The sequence below is a fragment of the Microcaecilia unicolor genome, chromosome 4 (assembly GCF_901765095.1).
Source record: "Microcaecilia unicolor chromosome 4, aMicUni1.1, whole genome shotgun sequence".
Classification (NCBI taxonomy): domain Eukaryota; kingdom Metazoa; phylum Chordata; class Amphibia; order Gymnophiona; family Siphonopidae; genus Microcaecilia; species Microcaecilia unicolor.
The window spans coordinates 70,913,257-70,931,305 of NC_044034.1; the positions used below are offsets into that span (position 1 = coordinate 70,913,257).

The following is an 18,049-nucleotide window of genomic DNA, read 5'->3' on the forward strand; positions in this document are numbered from 1 at the left end:
GGGGCGTTCTGCTGGGTTCACTTCGCGTGCCCGTTTTCAGCAGAGGAACTCCTTTCGCTCGGACAAACGTTCCGCAGCAGCAGGGTCAAGACCTGGAGTTCAAGGGCGACCCTCTCAATGATGGTGCGCCGGCCCCCTCCTCGATTCCTCTGATAGGAGGATGACTTTCCTCTTTCTCGAGGAGTGGGCCAAGATTACCTCAGATCAGTGGGTCTTGGACCTGATCAGAGAAGGCTACAGAATAGAATTCAATGCCCGATAAGAGACGTGTTTGTGGAGTCCCGATGCGGTTCTGCCGCCAAACGGGCAGCGCTAGAGGAGACCTTGCAAGGCTTGATTCACATTGGGACGGTTTCCCCTGTGCCTCCCGCCGAATGCGGCTCTGACCGTTACTCCATTTACTTTGTGGTGCCGCGAAAAGGAGGGTCTTTTCGGCCTATCCTAGACTTAAAACAAGTCAACAAGTCTCTGAACGTGCGGCATTTTCACATGGAAACCCTGCGCTCCGTCATAGCGGTGGTACAGCCAGGAGAGTTTCTCACGTCTCTGGACCTGAAAGAAGCTTACTTGCACATACCGATTTGGCCCCCGCACCAGAGGTTTCTGCGTTTTGCGGTGATGGGAAAACATTTCCAGTTTCGGGCCTTGCCTTTTGGCCTCGCCACAGCTCCCCGGACCTTTTCCAAGGCAATGGTGGTAGTAGCTGCTTTTCTCAGGCGAGAGGGTATCCGGGTTCACCCGTACCTAGACGACTGGCTCATCAGAGCAGACTCTGCAGAAGAGAGTCATCAGGTTACAGCCAGAGTGGTCGATGACGGCCACTTTGGAAGTGGTGCCATGGGCGATGAGACCTCTGCAGTGTTCCCTGCTTCAATGATGGTCTCCAATATCTCAGGATTATCAATGCAGACTCACATGGCTCCCTGCGGCCCGACTCAGTATGCAGTGGTGGCTGTCAGACAGCATGCTACGGCAAGGAATGCCGCTAGCGCTCCCCGATTGGTGCCTGGTGGTAACAGATGCCAGCCTGAAGGGCTGGGGTGCACATTGCCGAGGAAAGCATGCCCAGGGTCTTTGGACACCCGAGGAGTTGGAGTGGTCCATCAATTGCTTGGAGTTGAAAGCGATTTTCCAGGCACTTCTGGCCTTTCAGTTGACCCTGGAAGGATTGGCTGTCCGAGTTCTGTCGGACAACACGACAGCAGTGGCCTACATAAATCGCCAAGGAGGCACTCAGTGCATAGCACTAGCAGCGCAGGCCGCGCAGATTTGCCACTGGGCCAAGCTTCATCTGCAGTTTCTGTCAGCAGCTCATATTGCAGGTCAGAGCAACGTTCAAGCCGATTATCTGAGCAGGAATCAGATCGACCCATCGGAGTGCGAACTTGCAGACGAAGTAGTCCTGCAGATATGTGCCAAATGGGGAAAGCCCGTAATGGATCTTATGGCGTCAAGCACAAATGCTAAAGTCCCGTGCTTCTACAGCAGACGGAGAGATCCTCGCTTAGCAGGGTTGGATGCCTTGGCTCAACCCTGGCCCTGTATGTGTTCCCTCCGTGGCCCTTGATAGGGCGAGTACTCCTACGGATTCGGCTCCACCAAGGAGAGGTAGTTCTCATTGTCCCGGATTGGCCCAGGAGGCCGTGGTATGCGGACCTCCGGCAGATGCTGGTAGAGGATCCCCTGCCGTTACCTCTGGTACCGAACCTGTTGTCACAGGGCCCGGTGACCATGGAGGATGCCTGCCGTTTTGGTCTTACATGGCTATTGAGAGGGCGCAATTGAGAGACAAGGGATATTCCAGTAAAGTCATTTCCACTCTCCTACAGGCCCGCAAGCATTCCACTTCCGTGGCTTATGCCAGGATTTGGCGCCAATTTGAGGCTTGGTGTGCTTCTAAAGCGATTACACCCATGTGGGCTTCTGTCTCGCCGATACTTGACTTTTTGCAGGATGGTTTACAAAAAGGCTTGGCCCATAATTTCCTGCGTGTTCAAGTGGCAGCCTTAGCATATTTTCGAGGGAAGGTCGCTGGCCTCTCTCTGGCTGCTTGCCCGGATGTGACACGGTTTCTTAGAGGGGTGCTTTGGCTCCGTCCTCCCGTGCGGGCTCTGTGTCCGGCCTGCAACCTGGGGTTAGTTTTAAAGGCCCTTCAGTGTTCGCCCTTCGAGACGCTCAGGCGAGCTTTGGAGAAGGATGTAACCTTAAAGACGGTCTTTTTGGTGGCCGTGACATCGGCGAGACGGGTATCTGAGCTCCAGGCGCTGTCCTGTCGAGACCCATGGTACGTAATGGTACGTACGGTGCCTTCCTTCATGCCTAAGGTGGTTTCAACGTTTCAACTAAACCAGCCTATTTTCCTGCCCTCATTTTCTAAAGAGGAGTTTACAGAAGCCTATGGGCAGATGCACCTTCTGGATGTGCGAAGGACTCTGTTGCAATATCTGCGCATGTCAAATGCCTTCAGGACCTCTGACCATCATTTTTGTTCTTTTGTCAGGTCCGCGCAGAGGGTCTCCAGAGTCTAAGGCCGCAATAGCCCGTTGGCTCAAAGAAGCTATCTTTTCAGCATATCTGCTATCTGGCCGGCCTCTGCCTGATGCCTTTAAGGCACATTCCACAAGAGCGATTTCCTCTTCCTGGGCTGAAACTGAAGCACTCTCTCTTAAAGAGATATGTAGTGCAGCTACTTGGGCTTCTAAGCTCTCGTTTGCCCGACATTAAAGGCTGGATGTGGCTGCCAGGAGAGACGCAAATTTTTGAGCACAAGTGCTGACACTGAAGGCCGTTTTTCTGGTGGCCATTACCTCAGCGAGACTGGTGTCAGAGCTCCAGGCGCTGTCCTGTAGCGACCCATTTCTGCAATTTTCAGAGTCCGGAGTCACGGTTCGCACCGTGCCTTCCTTTATGCCTAAGGTGGTTTCAGCCTTTCACCTGAACTAGCCTATTTTCTTGCCCTCTTTTTCAGAGGAAGAGTTTCCAGAATCTTTTGGGCAGCTGCACCTTTTGGATGTGCACAGGACTCTGCTGCAGTATCTGCGAGTTACTAACCCTTTCAGGACTTCTGATCATCTGTTTGTTTTGCTATCCGGTTCTTGCAGAGGGTCTCCAGCGTCTAAAGCCACTATTGCCCGCTGGCTCAAAGAAACTATCTTTTCAGCTTATCTGCTGGCCGGCAGGGTTCCGCCTGTAGCCTTTAAGGCACATTCTACTAGAGCGATTTCTTCCTCTTGGGCTGAAACTGGAGCACTCTCTCTTCAAGAAATATGCAGTGCAGCAACATGGGCTTCTAAGCTCTCCTTTGCCCGACATTACAGGCTGGATGTGGCTGCCAGGAGGGATGCGCGTTTTGGTGCACAAGTGCTAGCGCGTGGTGTGGCTTGTTCCCACCCTATCTAGGGATTGCTTTGATACATCCCGCTCGTAATGGATTCATCTGCTTGATGACAAGGAAGGGAAAATTAGGTTCTTACCTTGGTAATTTTCTTTCCTTTAGTCATAGCAGATGAATCCATGAGCCCTCCCTCAGTGGTTCATTATGTGATTTGTTACTTTTATGTTTAGTTTTTCCTGTAGATATGTTCCCTCATTGGGAGAAGTTGGAAAACAGTCTTCAGGATTTCTGTTCAATTACAGGAGGATGAGTCCATTCCTTCCTTTGACTTATAGCTCCAGTTTTGGGGCGTTCATCCGCTGTGAGGAAAGTTCATGTTATTATGCTTTGCGGTGTAACACTGCTTTGGAAGCTTCAGATACTGAAGAGGCAGATGGAACTAGCTGGCCAAGAGGCACTATGGTTTTTCAGTGCTCTCTATCTCCCCCTGCTGGTTGATGGACACAACCCACTCGTAATGGATTCATCTGCTATGACTAAAGGAAAGAAAATTACCAAGGTAAGAACCTAATTTTCCCATCTCATCCTCAAGAATTGTGTTTGATATTTTGACTATGATCTTCCCCTTGGTGGACCCAATTTTAGGCCTCAAAAAATGTTTATATGGGGATAAAGTCCATTACGGATTGGCATATGGTCTGCTACCACTGCCTCAGCCATGACTGTGATTTCCCCAACTGCATCCATTTTAATTCAGTAGCACCTCAGGCCGGGAACTTCTGCTTGTTCATTTTTCCTGCAAGATAAGTAGGGAGAAACATGACAGGCCATTGTTGGGAAAGGCATTCTAACCAGTACACAGGCACAAGAGGCAATGCTCATCTTTTAAGAAGCCTAAGAGGACCATTTTTTCCTCACTTTGTGATGTTGAATATCCATCTGTCCTTAGCCTGAAGCTGGTTGATAAGGAGATCGATGTGGAAATCTCCTTTTCTGTTGCACGATCCATCAGTGTCAAAGATTCATTGTTCCTGAAACAGTGATATTGCTAGCACTAACTCTATCATTTGGAACTACTTGCTTTTGCACCAAATCACCATGAGACCTCAGTAGGACCATTACAACTGAGGCAAGAAGACTGACCTCATTATGAGGTAGCAGCCTGCAAGAAGATGTTCACAACAGTTAAATGGTTGACCTCATTAATGATCACTGCTTAATGCTGGAAACCCTTTTGGCTGTCATAGGAAAAGCCTCAGTTTCAGAATGGAGACATGCTTATGTTGATCATTTAGCCCATACCCAAGATAGATTCCAGCAGTCCCAGGGCCACAACTAAACCATCTCTGTGCTACCCTCCAGTTTGATGAGATCTGATTGTGGTTCTTGCTTGACTCGTGCAACCTCTTTGGGCCTATCTACAGTTTTAAGCTGATGTCCCCCTTTCATATGAATTGGTCTGTTTTTTACCCTTGTTTTTTTCCACAACCACATTGTACGTCCTGAACCATAGATGGGGCTTAGCGAACTACCTACAATGGACTCTGCCCCAGTGTAAGGCTATCCAGCTTTGTTGCATTGGATCCAAACAAAATGGGGGAAATGGTGATCAGTCAAGCTGTGGGCAGCTAACTAGTGGACTTATTTATATTGCCTATTGCAACCAACTGATAGGCCTTAACTGCTAGTTCACAGCCAGAGCACATCAAGTAAGAACTATGGCTTCCATGATGACTCATTTGCAGTCAGTACCTATGGAAGAGATCTGTGAGGCTGCAACATTCTTTTGGCTCATAACTTTACTTCTCACTACTGCCTGAATCCCTGATTACAGAAGAAGAGTGATTTTGGCCAGACAGTGCTGTGAGGTCTGTTGCATGAAGGTCAACTTTCCCTCCAATATCCACAGGTTGCTTTCCAGAAAATTCTGCTTTAGAATTCACCACTAATACTGCTTTATGATGGAGATAATGTAGTTGTTCACCTGCACCGGAGTTCTCCATAGATAGGATGTTTGTGCCCATCCTTCATCCTGGGAAGTTGATCAAATATGAAAATCTGTGCTTTAATCTTTATTTTTTTTTTTTAAATCAACATTGGCATTTGCCTTAAATTATACAGAGTGGGGGAGGTCACGTGATGCTGTGAGCTAGGAAGGACGTGGAACTTTCTGCTGCTGGGAACCTTGCCCGAAAACTGAACTTTAAAGGTGTCTCCGACCCCAGAAGATTGATAATCTAGGGCACATTCGCTCCCCCAGTGTATGGACAAATATTTAACAAGATTGGCGATGGCGCAAACCGGAAGAAACACTAAGAAAAAAGAAGAGAAACCGAGACTTGGCGAATCCAAGATGGTGGCCGCCTCGCCGGCGAATTCACCCTCCCGCCCGGCCTCTGATTTCACGCTGCCAGAACTCACAGAAGCAGTGGTGGGTGCACTGGCCCCCCAATTCGATCAACTCTCTGCCCAGATAACGGGTCTGTCGGCGCTCACGACGGAACTCTCACGTCGGGCCGGGGAGCTGGAGGCTCGGGTTGCGGAGGTAGAAGATGGTCAACAAAATAACTCGGGGGAGCTAGAAAGACTACAACGCCTGGTCCAGGAGAACGTGCAGCGAGTAGAAGATTTGGAAAATCGCTCGCGCCGCGATAATCTTAGATTTGTGGGGTTTGCAGAATCTTTGGCAGATAAGGATTTAAAACGTACATTGGAGACATGGCTGCAGGCGCACTTCCCAGAGGCGGGTGAAGGCCGAGCGATCCGAATTGAACGGGCACATCGCGTAGGACCTAGACCAACAAGAGAATCGAGGGCCAGAGTGGTGATAGCAAAATTTCACTGTTATGCTCAAAAAGCGGCAATATTGAGACAGTATAAAAACTGCAGGGAAACTACAAAGTATGATGGGACTTTAATTCGTATCTTTCAGGATTACTCTGCGGCCTTGGCAGCGCAACGACGAGCTTTTTCCACGGTTTGCACCTGCCTGGTGGAAAAAAAGTTTAAATTCACTCTGCAATATCCAGCAACGCTGAAAATCCTGGAGAACGGAACCTGGACAGCTTATACTACACCAGAAGCTGTAGCGGAGTGGTTAAATCATCATCAGACCTGATCCTGGGGGAATCCCTAATCTATTCATTAGATGGTTTGACCATGCAGTATGTGGATGGTGTACGTGGTTGGCGGTTACCGGTTGGATTCCTAATTTGATTGAGTTCCAGAAAGTTTCTGTTGGATTGTTAAAGATGACAATTGACTGTGACAAAAGAGTGAGACTGAGTTGAATGGTGAACAAGATGGCAGACCGGAGACACATGGCAGAACGGTTCAGGAATGGGCTGGACGAGGAGGATATCCACCTATCCTGTACTGTGAGCTTTGCGGTTTTCTGGGATATGTGAGACACTGTCTATGTAACATTCTTAAATTGAAAGAAGGGCGGGGTTCCTATGGCATCTAGACCTCTGCCTTCTGTACTCACTGGAACGGAGTGAAGTGGGTAAGATAGGCCAGACGTTTAGTGGGGGGCAGATGGGGGGAGGGCAGGGGGGGGGCGATAAAGAGGGGTGGGGCGGGAGGGAATAGAAGTAGGGGCGAGCAGAATGATGATGGGGAACAAAGACGAGCTGTGGGTTTAGGTAAAACATGGTATATCTCTGTGTTGTTTGATATAAGGTGCCTTTGGTTGGGGCTGGGCAACCGGGGCATTATGTTCGCTTTGTTATATGTTAATTTGGTAATTTTGGGGGATTGTCCTGACTGAACCTTTAAGATTAGTGACCTGGAATGTGGCTGGGATTACTTCTCCAATTAAGAGATCCAAAATTTTAGCACACCTGAAGCGCCTAAAGGCTTCCATAGTCTGCCTACAAGAGACTAAACTCTCAGATGAGGAACACCGAAAGCTGCGCCAACAATGGGTGGGGGAGTGTTATTACTCCTCTTCCGGAGCTAGGCGGGGAGGAGTGGCCATACTGATTAGGAGAGGGCTCCCATGTACTTCTAAATTAATAGGACAAGACCCAAAGGGAAGATATGTCCTGCTCCATCTTAACATTATGGGACAGGAATACTACCTATGTGCTGTCTATGAGCCAAATGGTTATGACGCAGACTTTTTCCAGACTCTGATAAATCTAGGTCTTAAATATGATACGGCCCCTTGGATTGTAGCGGGAGATTTTAACCAGGTGCTTGATCCGGACCTTGACCGCTCGACGGTTGGGGCATGGAGTGCACTACCCCGCAGCAAAGGATTGCCTTATCTTTGCAAATTAATGGACCTAGTGGACCCCTGGAGGTTACTATTCCCACAGAGGCGGGATTATACTCACCTGTCGAAGGCCCATAAAACCTGGTCCCGTATAGACTACCTTTTGGTTTCCACATCGCTTTTTTCTCGGGTAATTAATACAGACATGGCACCTATGGCGATCTCAGATCACACTCCAGTTTGGGCCGACATAGCACTGGGACACAATGTGGACAGATTTAAGTCCTGGAGGTTTCCATCCTACTTAGCTGGGGATAGAGACTTTGGCAATTTTCTAGTACAAAAATGGAACTTGTTTGAATCTGATAATGTAGCCCATAAAGATAATCCGACATTATTCTGGGAAACCTCTAAAGCAGTCATGAGAGGGGAAATTATTAGTTACTTAAGTGCAAGACATAAAAAGATCTCCCAAGGTATACTTTTACTAGAGCGAAAATACCAACAAGCCAAACGTGCACACATACGCTGTAGAACCCAGACAAATTACGATAGTGTGATTGCGGCACAAGTGGCTCTAGACTCACTACTCCACGAACGTGCTAAGAAGCAAGCTTTTAGTCGTAAATATCACTATTTCAAATTGGGTAACAGACCTGGGAAATTGCTAGCTAAAGTCGCAAAGGCTTGGTCAGAGAAGACATTCATCTCTACAGTGTTAGCACCTGATGGCTCCCGTAAATCTTGCCCTAAAGATATATTGACCATATTTCGAGATTATTTTTCCCGAGTGTACCAACCGGAAGCGCAGCAGGGGGGACCACAATTAGATGATTATTTGAGAGATGCAGGCCTCCCGGTGCTGCCCCCCGCAGTTAGAGATCAGTTGAATGCTCCCCTCCAGGCCCGGGAGATTCAACAAACGATCAAGGGTTTATCTTTGGGAAAATCTCCGGGCCTGGATGGGTTCTCTACAGAATATTATAAATTACTGTCGACCCAACTGAGTGTCCCCCTGACGCTTCACCTTGAGACGGCGGTGGCAGTGGGGAGGCTGCCCAGGGACTCGAATGACGCTTTAATTGTTCTTATCCCGAAGCCGGGTAAGCCAACTGACTTGCCAGGGTCTTACCGGCCAATATCCCTTCTCAACGTAGATGTAAAAATTCTAGCTAAAGTCCTTGCTGATAGGCTGGCCATACATCTTCCGGCCTTAGTGGGAGACCACCAGGTGGGGTTTGTGCGAGGGAGGCACCCAGGTCTAAACGTCCGTAGGGCCTTGATGGCGGTGGCGCACGCTGAAGCTACGGGTCACCCATTATTGTTGGCAGGCCTGGACGCTACTAAAGCATTTGACCAAGTAAATTGGGACTACCTCTTCCAGACACTTAAATACATAGGGTTGTCAGGGTGGTATTTACATGCCATAGATACATTATATACAGATCCTGGGGCCAGAGTCCTAGTGAATGGAGTGTGTACTCCACGTTTTTTGGTAAGACGGGGCACAAGACAGGGTTGTCCCCTATCCCCACTCCTGTTTTTGATTTATTTGGAGCCCCTGTTGCGCAACATCATAAAAGATCCAGAAGTGGGGGGAGTTCAGCTGCCACAGCTTCATGTTAAAGTATTGGCTTATGCGGACGACATTCTCCTAGTGTTGACACATCCTCAGACATCGCTGAAAATAGCTTTAGACCACATAGCAGAGTTTGGATACTACTCGGGGTTCCAACTCAACTCACAGAAATCGGAGGCGCTGCCGGTACCCCTCTCAGTGCGGGAACGCTGGGGGGGAAGGTTCCCGTTGAAGTGGACCACTGATCACCTGGTTTACTTGGGGATTAAATTGCCAGCATCACTTACGCAACTTTACAAAATCAACTTGGCCCCCTTGTGGAAAGAGACACAGCATACCTTAGAAATGTGGCAGCGCCTTCCCCTGTCTTTGTGGGGGCGCGTAGCGTTGTACAGTATGGTCTTGGTTCCTAAATGGTTATACGTGGTCCAGGTACTGTCTCTCTTCTTCTTACACAAAGATGAGCGGAAACTACATAGGCTCTTAGCTAGATATCTATGGAACGGGAAAAGGCCCAGGGCTACATTAAAACAGACGTATCTTCCAAGACATAAGGGAGGGTTAGGTGTACACAGTATTCAACGTATGTCAGTGGCGGGCTGCATGAGACACCTTACAGATTGGTTTAGGGGCACATCCTATTTTTCTTTTCCTATTCCTGAAACTAAACTGGTGAGCAAGTATCATTTTAGCTATTGGTTGCATGCACCAACGGGCAAAGCACCTACTGCCAAAGGATACGCCCCTCTTTTTGCGCCACTGAGACGTACATGGCGATGGCTGGCAAAACTGGAGGGTTTGAGTGCCACTCTTCCCCCTTTCTACCGATTGGTGGCAATGCGGATTTTCCAGTGGGCACGGATACTGAGACTTTTCAGACATGGAGGGAGGGGGGGACAATATTCCTGTTTCAAGTATTAACAAAAGAAGGCAAATGTAAGTCCTTCACAGACTTGTGTGAGAATGTTGGACTTCCTGCGCAGGCTGCCCTTTCCTACTTACAACTGAGTCATTACATTGCCTCCCTCCCCCGAACTTCGCTGACCTCACAGAGACGGAGACAAATCACAGACTTGCTAGATTTGGAGGCGCAGCTTTCGGTTCCTCTTAAATTTTACCATTTCAAACTCAAAGAGCTTTGCCCGGAGATACCATATGACCAGATCGCTGGGGCCTGGACTAGAGAGTTGGGCTGTCCTATTACTGGCGTGATGGTACAGGCTAATTTGGCAATTGGATATGACCTTTAAAGATGCGACACTACAGGAATCTCAATATAAATTTAATATGAGAATATATATTTCACCACATAGAGCGTTCAGAGCTGCCCTGAGACCTTTGGACGACTGCCCTAAGTGTGCGGGAGCTGGGGCGCATTTGGGACACGTTCTGGTTGTGCCCTCCGGTCCGTGCCTTCTGGACACAGCTTTGTGCATTTGTCTCGACTGTCTGGGGGTTGCAGTGGTGCCCCTTACCTACTCTCTTGTTTGATAAATATAAGGTGAGAGGGAACCGAAGAAAGGGCATGTTACCATTCTTACGCAGGGCGACTGCTATGGGAAAGAAAACGATTCTATTGAATTGGATCTCATCGGAACCACCTTCGGTACCACGATGGCGATCCCTCATGATTTCCCTAGGTGCCTTAGAACGTAGGGAAATAAATGACTTAGCATCCCCAAAGGGAGATCGTCTGTTACAATGTTGGTTACTGTTTTGGGATACCCTGACCCCCATGGCTCGTAGTAGAATCTTGAATGGGTAAGCTCGCGGGGAGGAGGGCGGGTGGGAGGTGGGATGGGGGGAGGTTAGATGGGTATACTATGAAAAGTAAAATTATAGATGGCCAGTTGGACTATGTTGATGTACATCAGTTTATTGGAACACACTTGTAATGCAATGTTTTTTCTTCATCTATTGTCACTTGTATATTTTGGTCGTCAATAAAAATGATATAGGAAAAAAAAATTATACAGAGTGGGCCTTTTTTCATCTGTATTTTAAGTTCTGTCTTTCATTTGAGTGTACTTCGTACTGAAAATAGGTCTCCCTCTTCATAGGATGCATTGGTCCTTTTCCACTTGCAAAACAAAAAGAAAACTGCAGACGAGAGGTACAAGAAATATAGAGAATTTGCAAATGTTTTTGAAAAGTTAGGGACTCCCTCATATGTTAAGCTCTCCTCCTTCTTTAATTTTAACAAGAAGACTAGGGGACTAGTCAGGTGAGATTTGAGTGGAATGAATCCTTAGGTATTTTGGAGTTATTTTTATTAAAATGTGAAAATAAAATACTTTAAGCAAGAGAAAATTAAAGGCTTTAAATAAATATTACATTTTTGAGCTGTATTACTTGATTTGATTAGATTTTGCTAGATTTTACTTATGAATTATCAGGTTTGTCAGTCAATCTTATATTGACTTTGAGAGGAGGAGAGGAAAAAAACTCATTTGTGAATTCAGACAGATAAAATCTGTCTTCAGTGTTGCAGCAATTTTGATTCATATTTGAATATCTGTTTGGGCATTGGTCATAGAGATTTCAATTTTCTATTTAGTGCATTTTTTAAGTCTTATTTTTTCCCCTCCACAGGAAAGATGATAAAGACTATGCTTTAAAACAAATAGAAGGTACTGGAATATCTATGTCTGCGTGCAGAGAAATAGCAGTAAGTAAAGACCTTTTTTAATCTTCATTTTTTGTGCAGGCAAAGAACAGTCACAATTCAAGAACATGTGGTTGGTATTCCATAAACATACACAATAACTCAAAAGAAAAACAAACCCATCATCCAACTTAAATCCCCAAACGGTGTTCTACTTATTGGTTTATCCCCTCCTACCACCACCTGTTATTTTTGCTTTCTTTTCCAGTCTCCCTATCCCACCAACGAATCCTCTTGTTACTTTAAATGTTACCCTAAGTGTCATTGGGAAGAGAGAACTCTAATGTGACATACTAGTTCTTATAAAGGCAATGTAGGGGCCCCATACTTCTCAAACTCCCTCCATTTATCCCTCAACATACATGTTAACTTATCTCATCATTTCCCCTACTTTCTCTACCCATTCCCCCACACTGGGACCTTCCTGCTTTCTCCACGTTCATGCAATTACCATCCCTATCGCCATTAACAACAACCCATCCAACTTTCCTTCCTTCCCCCCCCGCTACCCCCCCCCCCCCCCCCCCCAAAGTAAACTCCCAGTAGATAGTCCCAGATCCAGGACACAAGTCTCACCATGCATATCCCCCTTCCCACTAATACTCTGCTGCATTCATCAAAAATCTAAACTCATCCATGTTCTCCTACCACGTATGTTGAGATATGTCTATTTCTATACACTTTCTTCCCACCTTTAATTTACCCAACACTACCAGAGTGAAGTAAGCTCTGTAAATTATTTTCAGTTGTATCTGCCTACAAGCAGTGGAGAGCAAGCATTATGGGACTGTATTTATATATCTTCTGCCATTGTCTACGCATGCTGCTACATGTGGGGGTGTATCCTTTTTCTCTTTGGATAATCCTCTATATATTCTTGATAGTAATCACTTATTCCCCTTCCCTGCACATATAATCTCTTCCCCATTTACCCCTTTCTAGTGTCTTTCCCTTATCGCAGAGTGCCTCAACTGGAAATAATGAGAGGAAATGACTGCCCCTCTCTCACCCCCATTGCTGGCTACACTTATAAATACTCCATTCTAGATTTCCTGAAGCAAAGAGAGGTAATTAATATCTTCCAGAGAGGTGAAATCCCCCCACTCTGAGCTCCTTCCCTTTACAATGCTTTCTTCCACACACTCTCAAGGTAAAGTCCTAAATACATTTTGATAATGATGAAATAAGTGATAAATCATTTTTTAGTTAGGACTTGGTTTAGAGATAAATCACATCCTGTATAATAATTCTCACTACCAACGTTCTAATGTGGGACTGCCTGTGTCCGTGGCTCCTGGAGTTGCTGAGCTAGGCTCCGTAGCCAGGATGACGTCACTAACAGCCTACTCCTCCCCTGCCTGGGAATCAGCTGTCAGTGCGCTGCTCCCTGCCACTTTGGAGCAAGTGGCAGGGAGCGGCGCATCAAAAAACGACAAGCGCCGGCACCACAGGAAACACCCCCTCCCCCACCCGAAGCACATCAACACCCCCCCTCCCCCCCGGCACATCAAACCCCATCGCCACCCGCAGATGCCAGTAGTAACGCTGTCCGGCCGCTGCTGCTTCTCCTGTTGAGCAGCAATGGCAGCTACAAAAAGAAAAGAAGCGATAAATGTTTTTAAACCCAGCCCAAATCATTCGCAAATGCCCGAGTCTTACAACTCAGTCTCTGCAGCCGCTCCTCCTCTCGCCTCCACGTCACTGCCCCTGGAGTAAGACCCTGGAGGAGCGCAGTGATGTGACAGGCGAGAGGAGGAGCGGCTGCAGAGACTGCGTTGTAAGACTCGGGCATTTGCGAATGATTTGGGCTGGGTTTAAAATATTTATCGCTTCTTTTCTTTTTGTAGTGGCCGCTGCTGCTCAACAGGGGAAGCAGCAGCGGCCAGACAGCATTACCACTGGCAGCTGTGGGTGGCGAGGGGGGTTTGATGCGGGGGGGGGGGGGAGGAGAGGGTCGCTGGACATGGGTAGCTGGAGGGGAGGGTCGCTGGACATGGGAAGCTGCAGGGGGAGAGGAGGGTTGCTGGACATGGATGGCTGGAGGCGGGGCAGGGAAGAGGGAGGTGGGGAAGGGGTCCTGAGACCAGAGAGGTGGGGGTGGGGAGGGGGGGGCTCTGCGGGAGGGGGGTGGGGGCTCACACTCACTCACTGTCTCTCACATACACTCTCTCTGACACACTCCCTGTCTATCACACTCTATCTCTCTGTCACACACACACAGTCTCACACACACAGACACTCTGTCTCTCATACACTCTCTCTCACACACACACACACACGCTGTCTCTGTCTCCCTCTCATTCTCTCTATGACACACACTCCATCTCTCACACACACTCTCTCTCAAACATACACACGCCGATGAAAACCTTGCTAGCTCCCGTTTCATTTGTCAGAAACGGGTCTTTTTTTTACTAGTAATGAAGAATACACAATTCTTCATTATGTGATTTATCTCTAAACCAAGTGCTAAGTGGTTACTTGGGGAGGGGGGGGGGGGGTAATAAAGATATAAATATACATATTTTCCTTCTAAGTGACCACTTAGCATCTTTTCATTTTGTGACTAGATTTGTTTTTTGACATTTTTGATAACCTTGATATGCATGATACATCTGACAAAAATGAAAATGCCATATTCCCAGCAGAGGTGGCTTTCTTTTCATGTCTTGCATTCGTGCTTCCATTTTCTTAAATTGTTATAAACTAAAAGAAGACTGTTCTCTCTTTCCAGACTGAAAATTAATGTTAATTTCATTTTTAAATATTTTCACAGATTTGTTTGTTTTCCAGGGTCTTTTCTCCTCCAGCCCTCCACTCTAGCCCTGTGGTGAGCAACCATGCCCCTCGAGGGCCACAACCCAGTTAGGTTTTCTTGATTTCCACAATGAATTTGCATACAATGGAAGCAGTACACACATATCAATCACATGCATATTCGTAGTAGGAATCATGAAAACCCAACTGAGTTGTGGCCCTCGGATCATAGTTGCCCACCCCTTTTTCCTAGCCTATTAGATTTTCCTGTTACTTCATCTTGACGTGTTCAAATTTGCCACATAGAAAAAAATACCAGGTCGGTATTCAAAAGCACTTCTCCAGATAGCTTAAGTTCTACAGACTAGTATAATGCAGAGGTGCTTCCTTCTTTTATAATTGTTTGTGCATATTTAATTGCTTATATACCACCTGCGAGCCCAAAACTTATTGAAGTAGTGTACATTAGGTATTTTTATATCCCTGGAGGGTTCACAATATGGTTTGTACCTAAGGCAGTAAAGGGTTAAGTGACTTGCTGTAGTAGGATTTGACCAGGCTCTCCTGATTCTCAGCCTGCTGCTCTAACCTTAAGGCTGGGAAGGACATCAGAGCAGATAGATGTCTATCTATAAAATCAGACTGCATTTTGGAACACTGAGTTCACAGTATGTAGCCTAGATACCTTCTCTTTTCTTCTTATGGTATTTTTTTTTTCTGCTGATATTTATATTTATTTGGACTAAACTTCAGCACTTTCATATTTGAAGAAGGTGGTCTCTTCTGGTGTTTTTTTTTTCCTGTATGTAATCCGACTGTAGTTTATTTTATAATCTGAATTAGCCTGCTTGTGTGGTCTGGTTGTGACTCAAAGGGACCCATTAATGTTTAATGACACTCTTTACAGTGAGGACAAAAGCTATGCAGAATGCTTTTAGGCATTTGCATGTGTACCTTTCATCAAAAAGTACCACAGTGCTATCAGGCTTTAACTCTTGATGTACCTAAGAAATCTGTTTTGTAACATTTTAGACTGAAAACATATGCACCAGGGTAAATAAAAACCTTTAAATTACTGTGGTATCTCTGAAATGTACATAACCAGAGGCAGGTTGAGCCACCAGAAGTGCATGGCCTTTCCTACAGGGCCGCTGTGTGCCCCATGAAGCTGCAGCCAATTAGTTTTGTCCTCTTCTGATTTCATGAAACATGGAAAGATCAGCTTCCAAACTGTAACCCCACTAATTACAGCGTTTGGCTGCTGCTTCTGCTCTTGCCATGATGCTTTCATTCCTTTATTTATTTATTTATTTTTGTTACATTTGTATCCCGCGCTTTCCCCCTCATGGCAGGCTCAATGCGGCAGGCAGTGGAGGGTTAAGTGACTTGCCCAGAGTCACAAGGAGCTGCCTGTGCCGGGAATCGAACTCAGTTCCTCAGGACCAAAGTCCATCACCCTAACCACTAGGCCACTCCTCCACTCCGAGGTACAAAAGATCAGCAGAATGCCATCTTTCCTTGCAGTTGTATGCCATTTCTGCCAAGTCACAGCTGAAGCAGCTGCATGAAATAACTGAGGTTTAGGGGAGTGGGGACAGATGGGGAAATTATGGTAAAGGGGAGAATGAGGTGCGGGGGCAGAATCTATGGAAGAATGGGACAGATGCTGGAGAAGGGGTAGAGGCAGGGGTAGATTCAAAGAGGGGAGATGGAGCGGTATGTGTTACAAAGGGGGAAGAAGTAAGAGGCAACTATTGGTAAAGAGGAGAGACAGGGATGGGATGACTTCCCTATGAGGAAAGGCTAAAGCAGCTAGGGCTCTTCTGCTTGGAGAAAAGGCAGCTGAGGGGAGATATGATAGAGGTCTATAAAATAATGAGTGGAGTGGAATGGGTAGATGTGAAGTGTCTGTTTATGCTTTCCAAAAATATTAGGACTAGGGGGCATGCGATGAAGCTACAATGTAGTAAATTTAAAACGAATCGGAGACCATATTTCTTCACTCAACGTGTAATTAAACTCTGGAATTCGTTGCTAGAGAATGTTGTAAAGGCGGTTAGCTTAGCAGAGTTTAAAAAAGGTTTGGACGGCTTCCTAAAGAAAAAGTCCATAGACCATTATTAAATGAACGGGGAGAATCCACTATTCTGCGGGCTTCGGCTAAGGAGATGTCCCTGGCAGTGGTGGCCCAGCGATGGGTATGGCTGAGGCATTGGGCGGCGAATGTCGCCTCTAAGTCTCGCTTAGCACGATTGCCCTTTAGGGGTAAGCTCCTCTTTGGCGATGTCCTCGCACAGATGTGAAAGAGCTAGGGGACTCTAAGGGTCAGCGGCTGCTGGAGGACCGGAGTAAGGGGGCATCTTGGTCCGTTTGCCCCCGTTTAGGGAGGCTAAGTGCTACAGGCCTGCTCGGTCTGGCACCTTCCAGCGGTCTCGCTTTCAGCAGAAGCAGCAGTCCTTTCGGGGTGACCGGCGGGCAATCCACTCGGGTCCCAGTGGACAGCAAGGAAATAGAGGGGCACAATGATGGGGCCCTGGCCCATTGCCTTCCGCCTACTGGGGGAAGTCTGTCAGAAGGAAGGCAGGACACAAATAGGGCACTCATCGTGGGCACTGCTCCTTAAGAAGCTTATGCGAAACAGGGGCTCTCTGTAGAGCATTCCCAGTCGACCAAGCTACAGCTCAGATAAATGCCGCTTGTTAAACTGTTTTATAATATAGAGCAATACAGTAATTCTACAATATGGTAGAGGGTAATTAAGTTAAGCCCTATATATATAAGGGGCTAATACACTAGGGGATGGTTTTTTGACTCAGGAGGAGCTCGCAAGATATCCGCTTTAAGAAGAGTTCTCTTCAATAGTGGATATGAGCAATCAGTCACTCACTGTTACTATAAATCTAAACAGAGAATGTTGAGCATCTGAAGTCTTTTTCCTCCTTTAATATAGTAGATAACACAAGAGCGAGGTTTACTTGCTAAGAAGAGATTTATAAATTAAACAATGGTTATATTACCTACAGGCATATTTAAAGGAAAACAGTAGTTAATAAGGATACAAAACCGTGCTAAAAAGAATGGAGCTTAGTGAACTAAAAAAACATCGTGAATTTATAGAAAAGCAGGTCACATGAACATACAGTGCAAAATGAAACAGAAAAATATACCAAAGCGAATACATTTATTGAAACCCATGTTTAAAGGCTGTAGGTACAGTCGAAGGTGCCAAAATGTCACAACCAGGGATATGATAAGTGCCAACTGCAGGAGAAGAGAACATTTATATGACAATGTTACACCACATATGAAAATGTGAGTAAAACGATAATGTAGCACTCCTAACAAAATAAAACTAAGACTGGTAAGAGAGTTAAAATAGGGAAAAAATGCTGGTTAATGAATATAAACCAGTCAAAACTATGAGTGGTTATAACTAACTAGTAAAAAGGCCCGTTTCCGAAACCAATGAAACGGGTACTAGCATGTGGTTTTTTT

The 18,049-nt window shown here is 46.5% G+C and overlaps 1 protein-coding gene across 2 annotated transcripts in view; it reads left to right on the top strand.

Moving 5' to 3' along the window:
• The window catches only part of CDK8 (cyclin dependent kinase 8), a 422,329-nt gene that overhangs the window by 37,429 nt on the left and 366,851 nt on the right, over positions 1-18,049 (top strand). For both annotated transcript variants that reach the window (XM_030200323.1, XM_030200322.1), the window contains exon 2: positions 11,725-11,800. In XM_030200323.1, coding sequence (XP_030056183.1) covers positions 11,725-11,800 — 76 coding nt within the window. The remainder of the gene's footprint in view (positions 1-11,724; positions 11,801-18,049) is intronic.